Source organism: Hemibagrus wyckioides, linkage group LG17 (genome assembly GCF_019097595.1).
Source record: "Hemibagrus wyckioides isolate EC202008001 linkage group LG17, SWU_Hwy_1.0, whole genome shotgun sequence".
Lineage (NCBI taxonomy): Eukaryota > Metazoa > Chordata > Actinopteri > Siluriformes > Bagridae > Hemibagrus > Hemibagrus wyckioides.
The window spans coordinates 19,030,545-19,055,292 of NC_080726.1; the positions used below are offsets into that span (position 1 = coordinate 19,030,545).

A 24,748-nucleotide genomic window follows, 5' to 3' on the forward strand; every position below is an offset into this window, starting at 1 on the left:
GGATATTGTGTGTGTGTGTGTGTGTGTGTGTGTGTGTGTGTGTGTAAAAAGAGCGACAGGGATGCTGTGTGTGTGAAAAAGAAAGACAAGGATATAGTTTGTGTTTGCATGTGTGAAGAAGAGAGACAGGGATATTGTGTGTGTGTGTGTGTGTGGAAAAAGACAGGGATGCAGTGTGTGTGTGTGTGTGTGTGTGTAAAAAGAGACAGGGATGCTGTCTCTGTGTGTGTGTGTTGTGTGTATGAAAAAGAGAGACGGATACTGTGTGTGTGTTTGAGAGAGAGAGAGACTTGTGTGTGTTGTGTGTATGAAAAAGAGAGACAGATACTATGTGTGTGAGAGTGAGAGAGAGAGAGAGAGACTTGTGTGTGTGTGTGTATGTATATGAAGGAGAGAGAGAATGTGTGTGTCTAGGTGTGTTATTTGTTTGTTGGTTTGTTTACACAGTAGGCATGTTTCTCTTATTATCAGCTATTAAAATATGTATTTATTCATATATGTTTGTTTTGTTGTTTATTTATGTCTTTTTACTAGGTGTGTTTTTTTCTTTTTATTACTAGCAGATGAAGATTCTTAGCATATTAGTTGATCCCGGTCCAGATTGCAGCATGTGATAATAATTAATAATTCTTTAATTATATCCATTGTAGAAGTGTAGAAGAAGTGGTTTTGTAGACAAAACCAGCCAAAAGAACTTCTTACAGTTTTTATTTGTTTGTTTATGTACACTCCTTGATGTCACAGCTGAGCTTTGGGTCAAGAAGCAGATTGTGGCGATGGAAATTAGGGTCCAGGATGGTCTCTGGTTCCTCTTGGTTGTGTTGTTGTGTTAGCGTGAGTGCTTGCGTGTGTGTGTTAACGCCCTCTCTGTACTGCAGCATCCTGTCACACACAACTGCTGTTAAACGAGGAACTAGTGTTAGTCCAGGGCGCACTCTGCAACCATGGTAGGAAACTTTCTACACTTTCTACACTTCGAATGTTCTTAGATTGTTCCAGATGTTCCATGGTGCATCTGTTGAAGAAACGCGTATGCGGTACATGTGTGTACCAGGTCTAGTCCTCGTTTGATGTTAGCGTTGTGTGTATTTTTATCTATTTTTTTGTTGCTGTCAGCACTACAGGAAGCTGGTTTGTGTGTGAGTGTGTGTTGTAACACTTCCTGTCTCCAGTCCAGCAAGGCAAACGATTCACAGAGTACTGTCTTTTATTGTTTTTTATTCTCGTTCACTAATAAGATGTTCTTCTAATTTCTAACATCTCAAGAAATCCTCAAGATGAAAGTTACATTTCACATTTACATAATGCTTCTTAAAAAATGTTGTGATGACATTCTTAATCCAAACCGTATATATGATGCTGCTGCACCTTCCTGAAACTCCCTTGTGTGCAATTTAGTTTAGAATTGATTGAAATAGAATTGCACAATTCTATCCACAATTTTGAATAACTTTAAATCCAAATAATCAAGTCATAAATCGAAAGTTAAGTGTAAAATTTGTGCCATTGGGTCGATGTAGGTGTTTTAGGCTTACAGTTTGCACATCGCTAAACTGGTAGCTATAAGTATATATTACTTATTAGCCTTGAAGCAAAACTGAACAACTGTGTGTCGTTATTGAAACTTTTTCTCATTAAAGTAAAAGCATGACTTATGTAAGGAGTAGCACGCTCTGTGTCATGCTGTCATAGAGAAATAATCAACAACAGGGTGGTGTGATGAAGCAGAGTTACTGCTACCCATCACCCTGAAGTAAGCCTGTAGAAACCCTGTGCCTGTGTGGGTTTACTCCGGGTACTCCGGTTTCCTCCCACAGTCCAAAAACATGTACATTAGGTTGATTGGTAATTCTAAATTGCACATAGGAGTGTGTATGAATGTGTGTGGTTGTCTGTCTATATGTGTGGCCCTGTGATGGACTGGTGACCTGCCCAGGGTGTACCCCTGCATTTCGCCCAATGTGTGCTGGGATAGGCTCCAGCAGATCCCTGTGACCCTAATTAGGAGTAAAGTGGGTATAGAAGATGGATGGATATCATTTTTTTAAATAAATAAATAAATAATTAAATGCTGGTGTGTTTCAGTCAAGCTCGCTGGTCGTGTGTGAGGTGGATCCAAGCCTGACGGAGAAACTGAAGAAGTTTCGCTTTCGGAAGGAGACCACCAATGCCGCCATACTGAGTGAGTATTTCTCTGAAATTTCAAGAAAAAAAATTATTAATTATTATTATAGATAGATTGGGCTCTGTTTCATTACTATTACATTTTTCTCTATTATTTTTTAAACTAAGTTTTTCATTACAAAATTGTCACATGTGGTTTTGCATTGATTTTTCCCCCCACAGAATTGAGTAATTCATTCATTTATTTATTGTTTTGTGATTTTTCATATGAAAGCTTCATTTTTTCACATGCAAATATTTTACTCGATTCTTTTTATTTTCCCATTTAAATTTTATACATAATAAATGTATGTATTATATAATGAAAACGAACCATATAATCTAATAATCTAATTTTCATTTGTTTCTCATTTTTTCATGATTCATTTTCTCCCCACACATGATTTTTTTCCCCCACATGCATATATCAATCAGGCATAACATTATGAGCAGTGAGAGGTCAAGTGAATAACACTGATGATCTCCTCATCATGGCACCTGTTAGTGGGTGGGATATATTAGGCAGCAAGTGAACATTTTGTCCTCAAAGTTGATGTTAGAAGCAGGAAAACTGGACAAGCATAAGGATTTGAGCGAGTTTGACGAAGGGCTAGATTGTGATGGCTAGACCACTGGATCAGAGCATCTCCAAAACTGCAGCTCTTGTGGGGAGTTCCCAGTCTGCAGTGGTCAGTATCTATCAAAAGTGGTCCAAGGAAGGAACAGTGGTGAACCGGCGACAGGGTCATGGGCGGCCAAGGCTCACTGATACGCGTGGGGAGTGAAGGCTGGCCCGTGTGATCCGATCCAACAGATGAGCTACTGTTGCTCAAATTGCTGAAGGAGTTAATGCTGGTTCTGATAGAAAGGTGTTAGAATACACAGTGCATCATAGTTTGTTGCGTATGGGACTGCATAGCCGTAGACCAGTTAGGGTGCCCATGCTGACCCCTGTGCACCGCTGAAAGTGCCAGCAATGGACATTAGAACTGGACTATGGAGTAACGAAAGAAGGTGGTCTGGTCTGATGAATCATGTTTTCTTTTACATTATGTGGATGGCCGGGTGTGTGTGAGTTGCTTACCTGGGGAACACATGGCACCAGGATGCACTATGGGAAGAAGGCAAGCCGGCAGAGGCAGTGTCATGCTTTGGGCAATGTTCTGCTGGGAAACCTTGGGTTCTGCCATCCACGTGGATGTTACTTTGACACGTACCACCTACCTAAGCATTGTTGCAGACCATGTATACCTTTCATGGAAACAGTATTCCCTGATGGCTGTGGCCTCTTTCAGCAGGGTAATGCACCTTGCCACAAAGCACAAATGGTTCAGGAATGGTTTGATGAGCACAACAATGAATTTGAGGTGTTAACTTGGCCTCCAAATTCCCCAGATCTCAATCCAATCCAGCATCTGTGAGATGTGCTGAACAAACAAGTCCGATCCATGGAGGCCCCACCTCGCAACTTACAGGACTTAAAAGGGGGACTAACACAATATTAGGCAGGTGGTCATAATGTTATGCCTGATCAGTGTACATATACTGTATATACAAAACAAAGAATTAAAAAAACCCTCATAATTCCTTTATTTTATTTATTTTATTTTTTTTTATTTCTAAATCCTTGTCTGTGAGACATTTTCTATGTGCATTATTCATTTATTTATTTCAGTGAAAATTGATATGGAGAAACAGCTGGTCATATTAGAAGAAGAGTATGAGGTGAGTGAAAGAGCTCATATCGCTAGTCACAAAACCTCTAGTCACTAAAAAAAGTGAGAGTCTGTGGTTAAACGTGATGTTTTCATGTTACAGGACATTTCTCTGGACGATCTGAGGGAAGAGCTTCCCGAGCGCCAACCTCGATATCCTTATCTATTTAAAAGGAAGAAAAAAATATGATATGGAGCTGATTTTTTGGAGCTCCAGTTAGCAACCTAATTCTGGTGTTTCAATTAGTATGCTGTAATGCACCCTTATCAGCACCCTCTAATCACTATTACCACAGTGCTATGTTTAACAGATGGTTATTTAAGTGATATTTAATAATAAATCAACCGTCAGATTAGAAGTGAACATCTCCTTGGATTTGCAATCTCCTGGGGTAAATCTGGCTTTAGGCTCATGAAATCTGAGGCTCAATGTTAGTAGCATGTGCATGAGCACTGTTTTACAGGACAGAGTTTCAGTGTGCTTCACATCCACTTTGACACAAACACAGTGTGAAACAAACAGATTGAGATCCTTCGCACTCCATATCAGACACAGACTTCCACACTGATGTTAAAACAGTACCGAAACACACTTTAACTTCCCTCAAAAGGTGAATGATCTTATTGTACACCACTTAACCAAAGTGCACATACATAGTGTACAGCTATAAGCTGACGCACTCCGACGGCCGAGTGTCCTACCCTCTGTGTTTCATCTTCTCCAGTCCTGTGGGTAAGTAGGGCTCTATTACTTAAGACCTTTTCAAAATCCCTGTTTAACATCTTTATTATGTTTTATTCTCAGATCCTTTTCAAAACATCTCTAAAGAATCCAAACTAATTAGCATGCTAGGGATTTTTTTATTGTTATTGGATATTTTTAAGGTACACTATATTGCCAAAAGTTTTGGGACACCCAAGTCATTGAATTCAGGTGTTGTTTTTTAGGGGTTGGGCTTGGCCCCTTAGTTACAGTGAAAGGAACTCTTAATGCTTCAGCATACCAAGACATTTTGGACAATTTCATGCTCCCAACTTTGTGGGAACAGTTTGGGGATGACCCCTTCCTGTTCCAACATGACTGTACACCAGTGCACAAAGCAAGGTCCATAGAGACGAGTTTGGTGTGGAGGAACTTGACTGAATTTTGAACTTGACATCACATTCATAATCCGTAGGGTTTGACCCGCCCTTTGCAGCTATAACTGCTTCAATTCTTCTGGGAAGGCTTTCCACAAGGTTTAGGAGTGTGTTTATGGGAGTTTTTGACCATTCCTCTAGAAGTGCATTTGTGAGGTCAGGCATTGATGTTGGACTCTTGGCTCACAGTCTCCGCTCTAATTCATCCCAAAGGTGTTCTATCAGGTTGAGATCAGGACTCTGTGCAGGCCAGTCAAGTTTCTCCACACCAAACTCACTCATCCATGTCTTTATGGACCTTGCTTTGTGCACTGGTGTGCAATCATGTTGGTACAGGAAGGGGTCATCCCCAAACTATTCCCACAAAGCTGGAAGCATGAAATTGTCCAAAATGTCTAGGTATTCTGAAGCATTAAGAGTTCCTTTTGCTGGAACTAAGGGGCAAAGCCCAACCCCTTACAAACAACCCCACACCATAATTCCCCCTCCACCAAATTTTGACTTACACTTGGCACAGTGCAGTCTGGCAAGTACCAATTTTCTGGCAACCACCAAACCCAGACTTGTCCATTGGATTGTCAGACAGAGAAGTGGGATTGGTCACTTCAGAGAACACATCTCCACCACTCTAGAGTCCAGTGGAGGCGTGATTTACACCACTGTATCTGACATTTTGTATTGCACTTGGTGATGTAAGGCATGGCTGCAGCTGCTTGGCCAGGAAAACCCGTTCCATGAAGCTCTCTTTGCACTGTTCTCGAGCTAATCTGAAGGCCACATGAATTTTGGACGTCTGTAGCTACTGACTCTTCAGAAAGTTGGGGACTTCTGCACACTGTGCTCTCAGCATGCGCTGACCCTGCTCTGTGATTTTACGTGGCCTACAACTTCGTGGCTGAGTTGCTGTTGTTCCCAGTTTGTTTCCACTTGTTTCCAGTTGTTTTTACACCACTAACAGTTGATTGTGGAATATTTAGTAGTGAGCAAATTTCACGCTATCACAGTACCACACTGTACTTTGAGGATGTGGCTATAATTAAAGACGGAACAAAATGCTAGATTTTTTTTTCTTTTAGGACACATGCATAAAACATGATAGTGTTTATATGTCAAGAAGGAAATCTGACCAGTTTGTATTTGTACCGGCCCACAGTGATTGTTCTATAAAATATTCATCTAAACCTGAGTGACCCTGACCAGAACATGAACAAAGCAGTGAATAAAGATAAACGCGTAAACGTTCTATTTTCTTTCTACAGGCTGTAAGCCGGAGCAGCAGATGATGTACGCCGGCAGTAAAAACAGGCTCGTTCAATGTGCAGAGCTCACCAAGGTAAACAAATAACAAGTAACAGATGACTAAAACCAAAACTCTGGCGATTCTAACTTACACATTTGTTCACGGTTTATTCCACCTGCAGGTTTTTGAAATCCGGAACGCAGACGATCTGTCCGAGGAGTGGCTGAAAGAGAAATTGTCCTTCTTTCGCTGAAATATCTGGCTAATCAGGATCAGTGCTTCATCCATCTGTATACTGAAGATCATTATAGGGGAATAAACTCACAGCTGATCTCAGATCAGTGGAGGAAAGGCATTCATGCTTTCATTTTCGACCATAAATTGAATCTTATGTGAACATAGTTCCGATTAAAATTACAAACAAAAATGATATTTTTTTTATTTTAAATGTTTACAATGGCAAGTTTTGTGATGTAAAAAAAAATAAAATAAAGGAAGGTAAAACGCATTCTACCCTCAATGTGAAATTGCTCACAAAGTTCTATCTTAATTCCTTTTTTCTTTACACCATTTTACTTTAACAGAGGTGTGTAGACTTTTTTTTATATATATCCACTTTGTTTTATATAAACTGATATAAGCTATATTATAAGATTTCACAATAAAGTAGGCTAAAATACTTTCATTCCACACATATGGATATTAACACTTATCACACCCCTTGATCATTTTCCTATCACAGCATGTTTCACATTTTTATAATGAATTAAAGAACAATAAAATGCATTTTTTTTTTTAAGTTTACAGTGCTGTTTGATTTTGTGGATCTTCAATGAAGTCAGTGTTTCCTGTTTTCACTTAGATTATAGCAGTTATAAAGAGTCATTCCCTCACCTGCACCAGCTTATCAAATGAAGCATGTCATGATATGAAGAAATCCTAAAAAAATAGTAAACTCCTCTGTCCTGAAGATGTTGGAAAGACGTATTAACGCTCATGGTTTTTGAATGGAATATTCAACAAGTCTGTATCCAACAAAATACATGCCATAGGTGGTCAGGTGTCTACATACTTATAAAGAAATACAAACATATGAGGGGAATCACATTTTTCTTAAACAAAAGAACTTGTTCTTTATTTACAGCAGTTTATACAGCAGAATGATAAAGTGAGGAGACTTTACTTCCTGAAGCTATTAAAACAAAAACAACAACAAAAGGTACCTAAATTTTAACATGATCTTTGGATCATAATAAAGAAATAGAAAAAAAGCCTCATGGTACTATAGTGAAATAGATTTGTGGACGAAGAGGATCTATGGACAGATCTTGTTGATGTGAATATTTATATTAGTTTGGACTTATAAAGGTTAAGATCTGTTCTGAGCATCAACATCTGCTCCAGCTGTGACAGAGAAGCGTCAAGTCTTTAGATAGAGAAGGCCATATTAAGTGTAAATGCTGTATTCAAGCAGATTTATGGGTGAGCATTTTTTCTGCTAGTTACCTCATCTACCCTTGAAGAGGTTATTCTAATGAGACAGACAATGAGTGAAGGAAGGAGAAGGAGACAAGGAGTGAAGGAATGGGACACTTGGAACATGTCACAGGGTATGTATATATCACAATCATTTATAAACCGACTCCCACCAGACAAACACAATGGATTGTGATTAATAGTCTCTCAGTTACAGAGAACAGGACTTGAGAAACATTTACTGTTAAGCTTGTGTTAGAATTTATTCTAACAGAACAGTATACCAAGAAGTGTTGGAGCAGGAAAGATGGCTAGGTAAATAAAAGAAGGAAAGATCTCTTTCCTATAATGAACAGCAGTATGAAAAGTGTAGTATACTGCAGAGGGTGAGCAGTTGAGTATGAGAAGCAGAGCATGAGCAAACTCCAGTCACGATGGCGGTTGTATTTTTTTCTTTCTGTTGTCGCCTCATTCGCTGTCGCTGCCGTCACTGGAGTCCGACCCCCTGTCGCTGCCACTTTGCCCGCCCCCTCCTTCTGATTGGCCGCTGCTGCTGTGAGCAGGTGAGGCACTGCCGCTTGCCCTTCCTCCCTCTTCCTCTGCGTCCTCGTCCTCGCTCCCGCTGCTTCTCCTCCTCCGTGCTCCGCCCTCGTCCTCTTCTTCGCTGTCGTCGTCACTGCCGAAGATCTCCTCCTCGTCACGAGCCTGCCGGTCCTCTCCGCTCTCGCTCCCGCTCGCCTTCCTACCCTCTTCTTCCTCATCTTCATCCTCCTCTTCCTCGTTGTCGCCGCGCCGATCGTCCTCTTCGTCCCGGTCGGAGCCGCTGTCCGAGTTCTCGCTCTCGCTGCCTTTCTCTTTCTCGTCGCCTGTGTTGGAAGAGATGAGTATTCACTTACACAACATATACACACACAGTGGAAAAATTGAAGTGGGAGGAACTAACATAAGCATGCGTTTAACTTTACACCAATGTGAAGTATAGTGACATTGTGGCAACCATTATTATTCCCATTATGTTCAGTGTATGTGTGTGTGTGTGTGTGTGTTACCAGAGTCCTGGGTGTCTTTGTCCACATCCATGTCTTCCTCCTCATCCTCCGGCTCGTGGTTCTCCAGCTGAGCCCTGCGAGCCTCCTGCATGTCACACACACACAAATTTTTTTTCACACAATCAGCTTTACAGCTTTCCTTTAATACACAATTGCATATATAATCATGCAAGAGCATGTGTGTATAAATTTATGCATGTGTGTGAGTTTACAGACCTGTGCTTCCAGCTCTTTCTCGTTCATATCTCTGTGTTTGCAGACCAGCACAGCGTTGGTGGTGGACTGAGCCCCGGCCTTTGCACGCCTCTTACTTAAACGCACTCTGACAAACAAAACACATATACACTTATAACACTCACATGTACAACACAACAGAGTTTACACTACACTAGCATGAGAGGTACAACGATACATGATAAATCAGGTTATTCAATAAGGTGCGGTGCATCACAGAAAACGTCTCCCATATAAATTTAGAGTTGATCTGTCTAGAATTTCTCTGTTTAGGTTTCTGAGCTTGTATGACAGCGTGCAGGGGTGATGTCTGTAATAACATGGAAACCTACCTGGTCTCAAGTTCATTGTAGTATACTCCGTCTCCGTCTCGGAAGATGAAGAAGTAGTTCTCCTCGTAGCCTTTGCTGGCTTTGTTCTTCACGTTCCAGTTGTACTCTCTTGCTATCTTATAGTCGTATCTACAGACAGACAGTCAACGTCATGACATAACTGATGGACAAATGCAATGCTCCTTGACATTTCTCCAACATCCTATCCTCCTCCTCTGGAGGACCTTCCAAATAGGCCTGATTAATTTGTTTTTTGTCTTAAATACCGCTTATGTAGTCAGGTTCCTCCTGAGCTCTGAGGAAGGTGTGTACAGTTTTATTCCTCTTATACCACAGCACTTTACTGTGGATTACAGTTTATTAATCAAAGAGCGCCACATCATACTTTTAATATAAATCTGTGATTTGCATCTATTGTCAGAGCTGCTGTTGTAGGAAATGAATTAACACCTGACCAATTGACAGTGCTGTGGTTTAAAGAAGAATATTGTGCTGTACTGTAATGTGTAAGGAGGCACAGTTATGTGGTTTAGCTGACATGGCATGTTTGTGTGCGTTTGTGTGCTCGTACAGCTCCTCAGGCATGTAGTCCAGTTCCTCCTCCACGTCTCTTTTCCGCTTGCGCAGCGTATCCTCGTTGGGCAGGAAGTACGCCACAAACTGGTTCCCTTCCTCGTCCATCATTCCTCTGTGGACATACACACACAGTTACATTAACACAAAGAAAAAAACCTTATATACAAACATAAAAAAGCACTAAAATTCACACTCATGTGCACACACCTGATCATAGCCTGTGACATCATTTCTACACCTGCAGAGCTGGAGACATCTTTAGGAGCAGGGTCAGAGTCGAAGATGACCTGCGCACATGGATTTATCCACATCTGCACAGAGGAAAAGGAAAAGAGAAACAACACAAAATTTAATTTTCATTCATTTACTGTCAAAGATCCAAAGTAAGTGTGTGTGTGTGTGTGATCGTGACCTTAAAGTCAGGGAAGACGGGCAACACCTCCACAGGTGTAACTCTTGGTTTGCTGTAGTGCTGCGTAATCTGGAAAAACATAGGCGGGAAAAAATCAAGACATTTTCTATATGTACATTCTATAAGTACATTTGAAAGCTAATGCTAGGTGAGACCTAGTTTAATGTTTAATTAGTTGATGCTTACTCTGCTTCATTGGTTAGCGTTGATGTGTGAAATAATTACAGTGTGTTAATGTTGCTCCTAAACAGTAAAATTCTACTTTAATAACCCACCCTGTTCCTCGATTTGAAGTTATTAGCATTAGTGTAAGATGATGCTAGACCTAGTCTTGCTAGCTTAAGATTAGCATCAGCATGATGGAGTGCTCACATTTTTCTGGGCATCCTCGAAGGTCTTTTCGATGGCAGCGATCTGACTGTCTCTGTCCTTGTAGATCTCCTCTTCTGTGAACTGCTGCTTCACGGACACACCGATCCTACACAAACACACAGTAATTAAACAGCACTGACAAGGTGGAATTCTGTTTCACTGCATAGTGTGTGTTTGCGTGTATGTGTGTATATATGCCTACTCACTTGACCTCCACTTTGTCGTTCGACACACCATATCGGTTAAACTCTGTGGAGATGTACTCTGTCTTCCTCATCCATGGAACCACCTTCGCATGCTGTTGAGACCTACACATACACACACATAAAATGAACTAATACACATTCAGAGAAGACAACCATTAAAACTGTATGCAAATTAATACCAGATCCTATATCTGGGGATGCAAATATTCATGGTTGATTTCTGACCTTTTGGAGCTAGTGGGTGCCTGAATCTCCTCTTCTAGAAGCTTCTCATCCGCAGGATCTAGCAAAACTGAGAAACACATGTGTATGTGAAGTGTATTAAATATACACTTAATAGTAATATGAAGTGTACACTAACTGCTAATGTCTATGTGGTGTGTATTAAGTGTGCACTCACTGCTAGTGTCTATGTGATGTGTATTAAGTGTACACTCACTGCTAGTGTCTATGTGGTGTGTATTAAGTGTAAACGTATTATTAATATCTATGTGGTGTGTATTAAATGTACACTCACTGTTAGTGCCCATGTGGTGTGTATTAAGTGTACACTTGCTGCTAGTGTCTATGTGGTGTGTATTAACTGAAGACTTACTGTTAGGGTCAATGCGGTAGGTATCAGGGTTGATGAGATCAATGGTCACTCCCAGGTCGGGCTCTGTGAGCAGTTCATGCTTGTGTTGTTTTTCGAGTGAGGTGGCTTTATACTGCACAAATCTTCACACACACACATTCACATTTAAAAACATTAAACCTGCAACCTGTCTGTAAAACAGCCATGTCTCAGTGGTCTATAATATGTAAAACAGGACAAATATTATTTTGACTGTATTTCCCCTCCCCTCTGCACCTGTGTTGGTCAAAGGGATACGTGATGAACTTGGGGTCGAATGGGATATCAGGAAGGCTGTTACAGTATTTAACTCGGCACACAACACCGGACCTAAAAGGACACACAGGAACAACATTTTGCATATAGCATACAATTACAATAACAGTAATTAATAATAATAGTAAGAAAAACACGAAGAAGAAGACGAATATATGATCAAGGCTGTACCTCTCAGGGACGGTTCTGTGTGATGAGCTCCTGTGTGGGGGGAAAAATAAAACAGCCAAATCAGACACGTGTAAATAATACAAGCTCACCATCGTGTATTAAATCCTGATTGACTTGCTGCGTCCTTTTTTAAGCGTACTACTTCTAACATTCCCCGAGTTATATTGTATACTGTAGAATGCCATACAAGTGTATTACATGGGGTATAGGTCACAGTGTCAAATCGTGTGTAAAGTAGTGCCAGTTTCCACCCTATGTAGTGTACTTCATGAGCAATCAAGTGACAACTAGGATTCAAATCCCATACTCTCTATATAAAGTGCATTACATCACTACAAGTGGTATGAACGTGTATTCAGTGCAGTGTATACAATCAACATCAAACGTCCTACATCCTAAGTGCACTACATAGGGATTAAAATGATACCTCCATTTGGGATTCCGTACACTACACACACACACGCGATATAAAACAACTTTTATCCGAATGCATTTCATATGCACACTAAAGAGAGTTAATAAACAGAATGAAAAATATTTGTACATTTAAAGATAAATGTTCAAGTGCCTGCACGAGCTAATGTTGCTGTATTGCCCTGTATGGCTAAATTATGCTAGGTAGCGCTTGTGAATAAATGAGTCTTAAAACAGTCATTTGTCATTTGAATCTGGAACTAAATTGCTAAAACTTCAACATGTTTACTGACGTAACTGAAATCTCTCATTATACTAGTTGTCTACAAAGTGCGCTTTAATGTGCTGGCTAACAAGTTAGCCTAGCCGAAATGCTAACACTCTTACCGATGCCCGTCCTCGCGCTGAGCTTGAGTTTGAATCGTTGGCGCCATTTTAGGGGAAAAAAGGCGACGCGGTTTAAAATATTTCCCCCTAAAATGTAATATGTGAGACAAATCAAACTTTAAACTTAATCGCTATAAAATCAAAATAAGGCCAGTGTTTATTCTCCCTGGTGTTTGTCTCGCGTCCCTAAAGTCCGAATCCCAAATTCTCCCCTCCTCCCTTAAAAGGTGCACTACATAGTAGGTGAAATAAGTGCCTCCCACACCTTACGTAGTAACCTATATATACAAGACGAAGTTATTTGAAATGAGACCCAAGTTCGACGGGAGCAGCCGGCGTGCTATTTCTTTCCACCCGTATTTCGGATAAAAGCAAGAAACAGGATGTTGTCGGAAAACCGGTGGGAGTTGAATCACGCAGCAATTTCAAACAGGACCCCTCTGTTTCTTTAGGTGGCTAGAATAATGCCTTGGATTATATTTATTGTTGTTGGATATTTTAAAGGTATCTATCTATCTATCTATCTATCGCATGTATAGAATGACATTGCCTTAGGCAATGTCTTGTTTTGTTGCCTAATATATGTATTATATTTATATAATATAACTATTATATGTATTATATTTATATAATATTTATATAAATAAATAACAAATTAATAAATTGTTATTTATTTATATTATGTTAATTCTACTAAAATATTTCATTTATTCATCTTAAGTAAGCACTTTATTTTGGTGAGTGTCATTTTGGACCTGGATTCTTTCCCTCGAACAATGGGAGCTAAAGGGACATATACCCTAGATGAGACTCAGATTAAAATATAACAATAAAGTAAAAAATATTTTCATGAGCCACAGACGGCCTGATCCCAGATCATGTGAAACACAGTTAAAAAGAACAAATTTTGCTGCATGCTAAAGCCTTGTGGATCTAGTGATGCACATGGCCACTTTATGGCCAAAGGTTAAAACTCAACAGCAAAAGGACTCCAGTTCATAACAAACACAAACACTGAGATGATTCATGTGTACAACATGTTTGGTTTATTGGATGGAACAAAAAAGAAATGCATATTGCAAATGGCACAACCCTTCTGTAAAAGTAGAAGAAAAGAAAAAAAAAGTAAAGTATTTTCTATTTTTTAAAGAAAAATTCACATGGCTAGTTAAAACTTGTACAGATCTCTCAGCTTAAAATTAGTGGTACAGTTCCACATTAAAACAAAAAAAAAAAAAACAACCAAGAAAAAACAAAAACTGTGCTGTGGACCACTGTGTCTGAGGTGTTTGTCATCTAGGCCCAGTTTTAAAAATTGCAAAAAAAAATTACGATCATCTGAACCTTACATTCACAAAGTAACCTGCTTGTATCTATTGTAGTTTGTCTCTTGTGGGCATGTAGCAACCATTACTGTTGTCACTTGGGGGTGTGCACTGTCCAGCATTTTTCCATTCGTTACGATGTAAAAAGGTGGTAGCTAGAAACAGATATACAGATTTAAGAAGAGATTGTATATAACAGGATTCGACAAAATCATTTTTGTACTAAACTAAATGCAAACTAAGGTTGTGGGGAACTGAAAAGATCTCAGACTACATGTTTATAGCGTGGGTCATTCATGCAAATCAAAAATATCTTAATTCAAGCGTCACGTCGCGTCTCACATTTTGTTCCTCACACAATCGGGACACGAATGCCTGCATGCTATTTTGTGTGAATGTAGGGTAAGAGGTAGAGAGAAAGTTTCAAATATAATACTCGCTCTACCATTTTAACAAGTCATTATGCTGCCATACTTTCGGGAAAGTTTAAAAAAAAAAAAAATACATATACACAGATTTTACAAGCCACAGATTTTGCATTCAGAAAGAACAGTTTAGTTGGTTTTAAATAACATAGGGGAGCTATGTGATATGACAAAACAATGAATGAGTATTATTATTTTTAATAATATGAGTATGTTAACAATGAAACCTAGTTTCACACAGTTTGTTTTCACACAAAAATTAAACTGCTGAGCAATTAAAAACCAAAACACATAAAAAAAAATAATGAAACAGCAGCAGGTGGAAAGAACCAGCTAAATGCTAAGAGTTCATTTAAAATCAATGCTCAACAGTTATTTACCTCAGGCAGTAAACCCCGCCCCTTTTCCAGCAGGCATTCAGCTTTGACGTCTGATTGGCCAATGGCAAACCTGAACGCGTGTGGGGGAGGGGTGAAACTTGCACAGCAGATGAGAATCTTTCCCGCTCTTTTCAGTGAATCAGATTATTCGACTCATCTCGCGAATAAGAGTCGACTCTCAAACGACTCATTGGGCGATTGCTCTTCTTTGCCTAGATATCGCTAAAATTATTTGAAATGAACTAGATAGCATTACTTTGAACCGCTTCATATAGAATATATTTAAATAACTGTAAAAATTCGAAAGGAGAAGCAAATTCACCCATGTGAATCAACTCGATGTTCGACGAAAAGAGCCAAGTCAAAAATTACACATCACCTAAAGATGTAAAGAAACTGTCCACTATCAATTTCCGAGCGTAAAACAATGTATTTAAAATTTGTTATTATTATCCAAGACTAGTGCAAACATTGGTCTCTAGGTCTTTAGGAATGTCATTACAGTTTATTATTGGCCTATTGTATCTTGGAGGCTACATTCACAGTTTCATTACGTACATCTTCAGGTGCCGTTTAATTAAATCTCTATGGAGGTCTGCATTTGAGGCTGCACGTTGTGAGTGATTTAAAAAACAAAAAAAAAAAAGCAATTATGAAAATATTGTGTCTTTATCTCCTGAAAACCTCACACAGCCCACCGAACAGCCTGAAATTACACACCAGACGAAAACCGTCACACCATCACAATAAGTCATTGTGATACGAAGCACGCGCCTGAACGAGACGACGTAAAAGGAGTAAATTAAAACAGAAGGCAGTTCCAAAGTGTTTGCTTCAATCACAGGCACCAGGAACACAATATTAAAAAGTTGGACAGATGATATTCATTTTAGCATCTTTGCTACACAGAACTGCCGTTTTTTTTTTTGGAGAAAAGAAGCTCCTTTTAGTGGAAACAAAGTGTGAAACCCTTTATAACAACCAACGCAGAATCTGTGTTCGGCCACAAGCTCTGTGCTAACTCTCCACCACTAGCCATGGCACAGATTGTTGAAAGGCTTAAGCAGTCGGACGGGAAGCCATTTTCCTCCCCAGCTCTTTGGTTTATTGGCGTTCCCAGCTGAGGACAAGGCCGCGAGCTCAGGTCTGGGTGTGAATGGAGCGATCTGACCTGTTAGAAGAAGAGGAGAGGTGGTGGTTGAGAGTTTTGGGGTGTTCTGTTTTTGTTTTTTAAGTAGCACTCACTATACAAAGAACACAGCAGTTTTATAAATCCTCATCCTCATTTTACCTGCTCAGCATGTAGAGCATCTGACCAGGATCATCAGCAAAGACACTGCAAAAGACAGAACCAAACATTACTGGGATCCAGGGCTGTGTGACATATGGAGAGCGGAGCACACAGAGCTGTGTGTGTGTGTTTAAAACATTGAAAAGTAAATGCAAAAACAAAAGCGCATTTGAATTCGCTTTTTCAATTTTTCTGAACTACACCACCATGATACCTCAGAAAAGTCTAATTAGATAATTTATCATTCACATAACACCAAGATCATATGATCGCATAGCTCAGCCTTATCAAGAACTGAGCATGTGCAGATAATCAGATTATACACTGCAACACGATCATATGAATATGTTCAGCTCCAATGCGAGACATTCAATAGAGCTGGCTAATTATCTTTCTTTATCCCACAGCGCTGTGGAATTCTGGATTCTGATTGGTCAGAAGCTAGCACGAGTTAAAGAGCTTGTTCTAATACTTGCGACTGTTTGTATAACAACAGCTCCGTACACTAGGGCTTAGATAACAGGACATTAAAACAAAACCAATTATATAAATCACAGATATGGGCAACCATTTCTATCAGTTAGTTCATTTAACATGCAATTTGCCATTTCTCACCAGTGAGACTACTAAATGAAGCAGCTTTTCAAAAAACACTACAAAGTGTAAAAGCTTATAAGGACAAAAATAAAATCTCTTTCACAAGTGCAGGACTTAAAAACCAAGGATATTTCTTCAGATCGTAGTTCGTCATCAGGTTAAGGGATACTGGATGTTCTTCAACCAGACCACATCACTGAATAAAAAAAAAAACAACAACAATAATTTTACTGCATGTTTAACACACTCACCCATCACCCCAGTGATAGAAAGCTCTGTCCTGATAGAAGAGACACAGGAACAGCCACACACTGATGGTCTCCACCCAGAAAACTACAAACAGCAGCCAGACTGAGGACAGCAGCAGCTCACAAACCATCCTGATGACCTACAAAGAGAGAAAGACAAAAATGTAGACTTTCCTTTCCACCACAAACACAGCTCATTTATTACATAAAGCCTTATTGGGGATCCTTTTAAGGTGGCCCAAGTAAAGATATACGGACATAATGCAACTTGCATATAAAACATTACAAAAACGATCTAAAACACAGATTTTGTATAAGGAAGAACGTTGAAGAATTATAAAAAGCACAATCCCGAGATTTCACACTTTTTCTAGTTGATAAAAGCCAAACTGCGGTCTGATTTTTTGCACGACCTTAAATATCTCACCTCTTCGTTATATCTTGGGGGAAAAACCTCAACGTTGCACAAAGATATTTAAACCACCAGAAAACGTGTTAAACGTGATAAAAGTATAAAAAAACACAACGAGTGGAGCTTTCTAGAACAATATTCGACATGGAGCAATCTGCACTGCTAAACGAAAAAATGCTAATCCAGGAATATTAGCATTACACTCAGCGAACTAGCTTGTTTAGCTAACAAATTAGCTTTCCAAACACAATGAAACCATTGAGACAATGGTGATACAAATACTCAAGTAAAGAAACCTGGTTCGAGATCATCCGAAATATTTATATCGGAAAAACGACGCGTTTGAACGGGACGAGCGCTACAGCTTAGCAGCTTTAGCTTCCTTAGTCGAAAACAAAACAATGCGAGTTCTTCTTCGTTGGTACATTTCCCGGATGTCGGATTTAATGTCTCTCAGAAATATTTTAAATGTTTATTTATCTTTCGCAAACGCAAAAAACAACAACAATTTTCTGCATTTTCGTTTCCTTTTTGTAAAAAAAAAAAGAAAAAGAAAACTCAGTTTACTAAAAGATCAAGTATAAATATAAAACACTGCAACACGAATTTACTTTAGACTGCGCGCACATCCTATTGACCAATCAACGAGCCTCTTCCTCAAAATGAGCCAATCAGATAACGACATAGAGCACAGTAGAAGCAGAGTTTTTTTAAAAGTGCATGATAGGATACCACACAGAATCCTCCAACCGACAAGTGGCACTGTGTCATCAGTTCTTTCCCTGTTTTGTCGTTGCTAGTCAAACATCAAAAAGTATTTTCAAGTGCTTTAAACATGTCCGTTTTGTTTCTGTAATATTCTATTGCATAAGTAACACATAAGTGTAGTGACTATCCATCGGGTGTAATTGTGTTAATATAGAAATATATGTAACACAACGTGTTGCTAGTTAGCTAAGCAGCTGATGCAGGCAGCGTCATCGGCCGTGCCCTAAACGACTCCATACTCCCTACTCACTGTGTAGTGTAACAATGGCTTCCGCAGCATATGTAGGGCACTAAATATTTGTATCAGAGGCATATCGAATACAACCGTAATCCTTCATGCTTGGTTGCTGCGTTTCTTTTAACAGAGAGCAGAGTTTTCCGACGATTTCTCACCGCAAACAAATGGTACGTAGGTTAGAAAAGAACTTTAACAGCGCATTATATATTCGTCTGAGATTTATAAAGTGTCACAGTAATGGATCAATTATATTATAGTACTTTGCTAAGCAATAACCAGGAAGCTATCTGGTCTAGCTAGCTTGCTAGCTAGTGTTAAGGATTTGTTGTAAAAAATTCTTTCGGTGTCTTGTTTTTTTTTTTTATAGTCATAAGTGAAAATCCCAGTGCTTCTTAAATTCCTTAGCATGATAGAGCAAACCTTTCAAAGAAAGAAAAAGTTTTGATTTGATGTTAAGTAACCATGTCTAATTTTTACTTCCTTTATTCTTTTTTTTTATTGTTTGTTTGTTTTTAGAAAGCAAAAAGCCACTCCCACTCCAACACTATCCAGTGAACTTGGCATAAACGGTAACTTGTTTCAAAATGTTATCAGCCTTTAAGAGATCTTTCTTCTTTGTGTCAGAATTAGTGTTGGTCACCATAGCAACAGCTATCATCTAACTACCTCTCACCTATCAGTCTGACCTGGCTTTAACCACAGAGACACACCCGTTTAAATCTGATGAACGATGTCAACCGGAGACTCAGGGGATCGTGGGAAAGATCGGGAACGGGGTGCTCGTCCAAAAGTGCGTCAGAGCCGCTCAGAGGAACGGCAAGATGGAGGGAGGCGGAAAGGAGGCAGGGGTAAAAGGAAAGGTCGCTTGGCTCACGAAGCCACGGCTGACCGGCCAGTCAGCGACGGCTTTGAATACGGTGATCTCTTAAATGGGCTAGAACCCAGAAACGGAAGTTTTTCGTTTCGTGAGCGTCGGTGGCGCCAAGTCCTCAGCTCACCCGCATCCTCGTTGACGGAGAAAGTCTCAGCCAGGATATCTCAAAACACTGCAAGCGACGATCAGTCGGCGTCTGAGACCAGCAGCAAGTCTTCCAGTGGCAGTCGTACCCTCAGGCAGAAGATTCAGGATGCTGTAGGCCAGTGCTTTCCCATCAAGACCCACAGTGGACCTTCTGTGTCAGGGCAGGGCATCTCAGAGTCCCCTGTCCCAGCTTCTTCCCGGAGAAAGATACATCTGAGTGAACTCATGCTGGACAGCTGCCCATTTCCACCTGGCTCAGAGCTAGCGCAGAAATGGTACCTGATCAAGCAACATACAGCTCCAATTTCCCAACCACCCGTACTCGACACTCTCTCTGGCACCGGAGCATCTGTGTCGACATGCACTGCTTCTGCAGCTTCCGTAGTTGAGGATGAGGATGATCGCTTGAGAGAGAGGCGGAGAATCAGCATAGAGCAAGGTGTCGACCCACCACCCAATGCACAGATCCATACGTTTGAAGTGACTGCCCAGATCAACCCACTGTACAAGCTCGGGCCCAAGTTGGCACATGGGATGAACGAGTTGGCTGGAGATGACCGGGCCACTCTACAGCAACAGCAGCACATGCTTCAGAGGCAACAGCAGCACCACCAAATGCTTCTCCAGAGCTGCTTGGACACTCTAGACGAGGTCGTTGCATCTTCCTCAGGATCTGCCCCATCCTTCTCTACTGAATCCCATCCGGATTCGGATTCCTCCTCATCTTCACCATGTTCCATGACGAGAGGGTCTCTGGTAACAACAGAGCACTTCAAACCTCAAGATGGCCACCATCGTGCCCACACGCAGATCGACTACATCCACTGTTTGGTGCCTGATCTGCTCCAGATCACCAACCTGCCGTGTTACTGGGGGGTCATGGATCGCTATGAGGCTGAGACACTCCTGGAAGGCAAGCCAGAGGGAACATTCCTTCTTCGCGACTCGGCTCAGGAGGACTACTTGTTCTCTGTCAGCTTCCGGCGTTACGGCCGCTCTCTGCATGCCCGTATTGAGCAGTGGAACCACAACTTCAGCTTCGACGTACACGACCCCAGCGTGTTCCACGCGCCCACGGTCACAGGCTTGCTGGAGCACTACAAAGACCCCAACTCATGCATGTTCTTCGAGCCCTTACTCTCGAACCCCATCCATCGCACCCGGCCGTTTAGCCTCCAGCACATCTGTCGCGCCGTCATCAGCAGCTGTACCACATATGACGGTATCAGTGCCCTGCCAATCCCCAATGCCCTCAAGGAGCACCTTAAGGAATATCATTACAAGCAGAGGGTTCGTGTACGAAGACTTGACACTGGGTGGGAGGTTAAAACCTCTGTGTGTGATTTTTGCTAACTTCTACCATGGCCAGTAAAAACTGTCAACTAATCCAGCACTCCTAATGCAGGCATGCTAACTGCAACGCAAGCAGGAAAATCGAACCTTTTAATTGCAAGCGTTTAAATTTCTTCAGTATAAAACCATGGTAATCCTAGCTTGTATAAACCACTGATTCACAGAACCAAAGCATCGCTTATATGACAAACACCGCACCACTTGGTTACTAATTTCTACCACAGGCAGTATAGACTAGCAAGCACCTTGTGGCTAGAATCAAAACCCACATGTTCTAATGCTAATCAAGGGAAGATTGCGCTAAACTTACATTACGAAACACCTCTAGCATTGACAAACTAGCAACTCCAAGCATGCAAACGCTAATACACTAACAATTGCACGACTCGGTCGCCAACTGATACAATGGCAAGTAGAAACTATTGTGATAGAGCTAGCATGAATCAACCACTGCATGTCAGTCAAGCACATGAAAATGCTAATCTGTTTTAATGACCACGTTGCGTTTTCAAGTGGCCTTGAAATGAGATTTGGTGTTTCAGAGCTATTCGTGCGTGCCTTGTGTATATCAGCGAAATGTTACATTCATGGGGTTGGGGCATGGGTAATCCCCTGTTAACCCTGGCTAGCATGTTGCAGCTTGCTATAAAATAAACCAGCTAGCTTCTTTACACCAATCAAATGGCTTTGAAGTATTGTTAATGTAAATAGCTAGCTAGCTAGCTAACTAATAAACCTGTAATTAAATCCAGCTAGTAGGTTTTGTAGCTCACAGCTTTGGATCCTTCAATGGATTTTGGTAAAATAATTCACCCAACTCAGCACAAGTACCTAGATTTCAATCATGTGAAAGGAATTTCAAGGAATATTCTAGAAACTCCAGTCTTGTCTAGAATTGCCATTCATGTCCCAGGATGGCATAAACTGTTTAGCTCTCTGTATAATGCCCATGAAAAGCTAAAAAGCTTAAATCACTGATATTACAATTAGTCACACTCGATCAAAGGTGCAAAAAGTAAAGAAAACCTTAACGAAATATTTTATTACCTTGGCAAACAGTGACGAAATACGTCACGTGAATTGCACAGCTTTGCCCTGCCTCTAAATGTCATCCTGTAGAATTGTGGGTGGGACAAAAATCTATATAATACCAATTATTTGTTTACTCTGCCTCTTTTTACACACCCAGTTATGTTTAGCTCACTTCTTTCCCACACCCACTCACATTTCACCTTCCAGTTCCTCACACCCAGTCACATATCACCTTCCAGTTCCTCACACCCAGTCACATATCACCTCCCAGTTCCTCTCACCTTGTCACGTTTAGCCTTCCTCTTTCCCACACCCAGTCACACTGCACCTCCATCTCCTACAAACACAATCACGTTTGTTTAGGAAAGCCAACTTCTCACAAGCCAATCAGATTGCTTCAGGTTGAATCAGTCCCGCCCACAAGAATAAGGCATTGCACTTGGAAGTACATCATAATAATCAGTATGTGTTCGAATTACTGTTACATCATGAAGTCATTTCACTGCAGAACATTCCAGACCTGCTGACTAACCTTCATATCGTTTGATATTTTGTCCTGCTCTAACGAATCACTCAGTTTGTTACACCTTTAGAGGATGATTGTAGAATATTTAAGGATATTTAACTGTGGATGAATGAAGTACACAATTCTTTGCACCACAAATTAATGAATGTAGCAGTTTTGTAAAATTTCTAGAAGAAAGCAGAAGGAACTCTACTTCACCTCGATGACTAGTGATGCCTTTATTGTCTGGAAGTCCACATTTGAAGGTTATTTTTTTGCACTATTTCCTTACACGTGTCTCAACATGGGTTAACTAACCAGCAGCGTCGATTAGACATGTGTAGAATAATCATACTGCACTTGTTGGTATCATAATTATTAGGATGTATCGTATACCTGACTATTGGCACATGCTTAGCGAGGGTTAGTATGATTAATCTGATATAATTGGATTAATATATGGAAAGCTTCCAAACCTGCTGCATACAAACACACTGTATACACACACTGAGATTCTCTCTTCAGAGTCTTAAGTAATGAAGAACTGGATAGCAGAACTGTATTTATTGCAAGTGTCTTATTTTTGTCTTTTTTTTTTGTGGGCCAGTTTGTGAGAAGATTTCATTGCAAAACATTCTGAGCTGCATGATATTTTAGCTTGCTAATGCAACCGCATACAAATGTTTGGTGCTCTGCGGTGCTATTGTTTTTTAATGCGCCTTCTGTTGAATCCCATGTGCTATGTAAAATGTCTTCAAGTTTTCATTTGAATGCAGTTTACATGACTGATGGTTGAACATTCAGACCTCAGGGTTACTTACCTGGCAGTGAAATGTAACTTCTAGGACTGCTAGCTAATATGTATTCATTTAGCTAGTTAGCTCATTTGCTAGATGAAAGGTTTGGAGAAAATCTGTTAAAAAAAATACCAGAGAAGTGAAATTGCATAATTTTAGTTTCCAATGTATTAATGTTCTAGCTTTAGGACTACCTGACACCTTGTTATGTCTATATACACGATATTGGCAAAAGTATTGTGACAACCCTCCAAATCATTGAATTTGGGGGTTGGGCTTGGCCCCTTAGTTCCAGGGAAAGGAATGCTTAAGGGACTGCGCACCAGTGCACAACGCAAGGTCCATAAAGACATGGATGAGTGAGTTTGGTGTGGAGGAACTTGACTGGCCTGCACGGAGTCCTGACCTCAACCCGTTAAAACACCTTTGGGATGAATTAGAGTGGAGACTGTGAGCCAGGTCAAAACTGGGACGTCTGCCTTTACATGCACATGAATATAATATGGAGTTGGCCCACCCTTTGCAGCCAAAACAGCTTCAATGCTCCTGGGATGGATTTCCACAAGGTTTAGGAGTGTGTTTATGGGAATTTTTGGCCATTCCTCTAGAAGCACATTTGTGAGGTCAGGCACCGATGTTGGACGAGAAGGCCTGGCTCACAGTCTCCGCTCTAATTCATCCCAAAGGTGTTCTATCGGGTTGAGGTCAGGACTCTGTGAAGTTCCTCCACACCAAACTCACTCATCCATGTCTTTATTTACAAAGTTGGGAGCATGAAATTGTCCAAAATGTCTTGGTATGCTGAAGCATTAAGAGTTCCTTTCACTGGCGCTAAGCTCAACCCCTGAAAAACAACACCTGAATTCAATGATGTGGAGGGGTGTCCTAAAACTTTTGGCAATATAATGTACTTCAAAGGCAACCGAGTAAATTTTATAACATATATTTAATGTAGTTAGCTATGCTACCTATTTTGCACCTCATATATATCTGGTAAGTTTTGTTTCTAATTTTGGTAATGAATTTAAGTTGCAGAAGGTAATCAACAAGGGCGCATGAAGAACAGGATCGGAACACATGGCTTTATTTTCTTATTTAAAGCGCCGTTTTTAACTTTGCTGTTTCACTTGCTTTCCAGTCCTTTGTGTTATTTCGGGACCACACTGAACATCTGCTGAACAAATAAATACACCAACTCTGAATATTACTGTGTTTTTGTTTTTTTAACATATTTATTTCTTTTCTTTTCTTTTTTATTTAACACATACTCGGGTTTTTGCTGATAATAGTTTATTTCTAACACAGCAAGATAAAAAAAAAAATAGGTGGATGACATGAAAAGCAGACAATAAACTATTGTGTATATTTACAGCTTTTATGGCTCATTATTTCATTAACACCTCTATAGGTTTCCATCCAGATCATTTAATAATGTGGAAACCATGTAGAACGTGACAAATGATAATTTGTCTGTTTATGCCTCTTTTTTTGATATATAATCATTTAATCAGGTAATAATCTGTAAAACATTTGTTAGCTTGTATCCCCGTTAGCTTGAGACATTTGTCTGAGCTAAAACA

General features: G+C 40.2%; 3 protein-coding genes and 1 long non-coding RNA gene across 5 annotated transcripts; 2 read left to right on the forward strand and 2 right to left on the reverse strand.

The window, feature by feature from the left end:
• The first annotated feature begins 847 nt into the window (after positions 1 to 847).
• Positions 848 to 6,766, forward strand: gmfg (glia maturation factor, gamma). Its single transcript, XM_058413933.1, has 7 exons — positions 848 to 947; positions 2,086 to 2,182; positions 3,839 to 3,888; positions 3,982 to 4,031; positions 4,529 to 4,611; positions 6,278 to 6,351; positions 6,440 to 6,766. Exons 1-7 carry the CDS (start codon positions 945 to 947, stop codon positions 6,509 to 6,511), a joined length of 429 nt encoding a protein of 142 aa, XP_058269916.1. The 5' UTR covers positions 848 to 944; the 3' UTR covers positions 6,512 to 6,766.
• A 609-nt stretch (positions 6,767 to 7,375) lies between these two features.
• Positions 7,376 to 13,139, reverse strand: paf1 (PAF1 homolog, Paf1/RNA polymerase II complex component). Its single transcript, XM_058413932.1, has 14 exons — positions 12,777 to 13,139; positions 11,976 to 12,005; positions 11,766 to 11,858; positions 11,511 to 11,632; positions 11,141 to 11,207; positions 10,916 to 11,017; positions 10,710 to 10,815; positions 10,338 to 10,406; positions 10,133 to 10,236; positions 9,921 to 10,037; positions 9,350 to 9,478; positions 9,000 to 9,105; positions 8,784 to 8,868; positions 7,376 to 8,600 (listed from the first exon to the last, which is right to left on the reverse strand). The coding sequence occupies exons 1-14, from the start codon at positions 12,821 to 12,823 to the stop codon at positions 8,203 to 8,205; spliced, it is 1,575 nt and encodes a 524-aa protein (XP_058269915.1). The 5' UTR covers positions 12,824 to 13,139; the 3' UTR covers positions 7,376 to 8,202.
• Positions 13,140 to 13,799: 660 nt separating this feature from the next.
• LOC131368036 (uncharacterized) lies at positions 13,800 to 18,061 on the reverse strand. Its single transcript, XR_009207001.1, has 4 exons — positions 17,470 to 18,061; positions 17,046 to 17,182; positions 16,198 to 16,242; positions 13,800 to 16,077 (listed from the first exon to the last, which is right to left on the reverse strand). It is a non-coding gene; the product is annotated as an uncharacterized LOC131368036 (long non-coding RNA).
• Positions 18,062 to 18,270: 209 nt separating this feature from the next.
• Positions 18,271 to 24,522, forward strand: socs9 (suppressor of cytokine signaling 9). 2 transcript variants are annotated; one of them, XM_058413837.1, is made up of 3 exons: positions 18,271 to 18,627; positions 18,977 to 19,029; positions 19,141 to 24,522. In XM_058413837.1, the coding sequence occupies exon 3, from the start codon at positions 19,191 to 19,193 to the stop codon at positions 20,832 to 20,834; it is 1,644 nt and encodes a 547-aa protein (XP_058269820.1). In that variant the 5' UTR covers positions 18,271 to 18,627; positions 18,977 to 19,029; positions 19,141 to 19,190; the 3' UTR covers positions 20,835 to 24,522. The 2 variants fall into 2 exon arrangements, with proteins under 2 accessions (XP_058269820.1, XP_058269819.1); XM_058413836.1 differs by having other exon boundaries at positions 18,272 to 18,627; positions 18,977 to 24,522.
• The last annotated feature ends 226 nt before the right edge of the window (positions 24,523 to 24,748 follow it).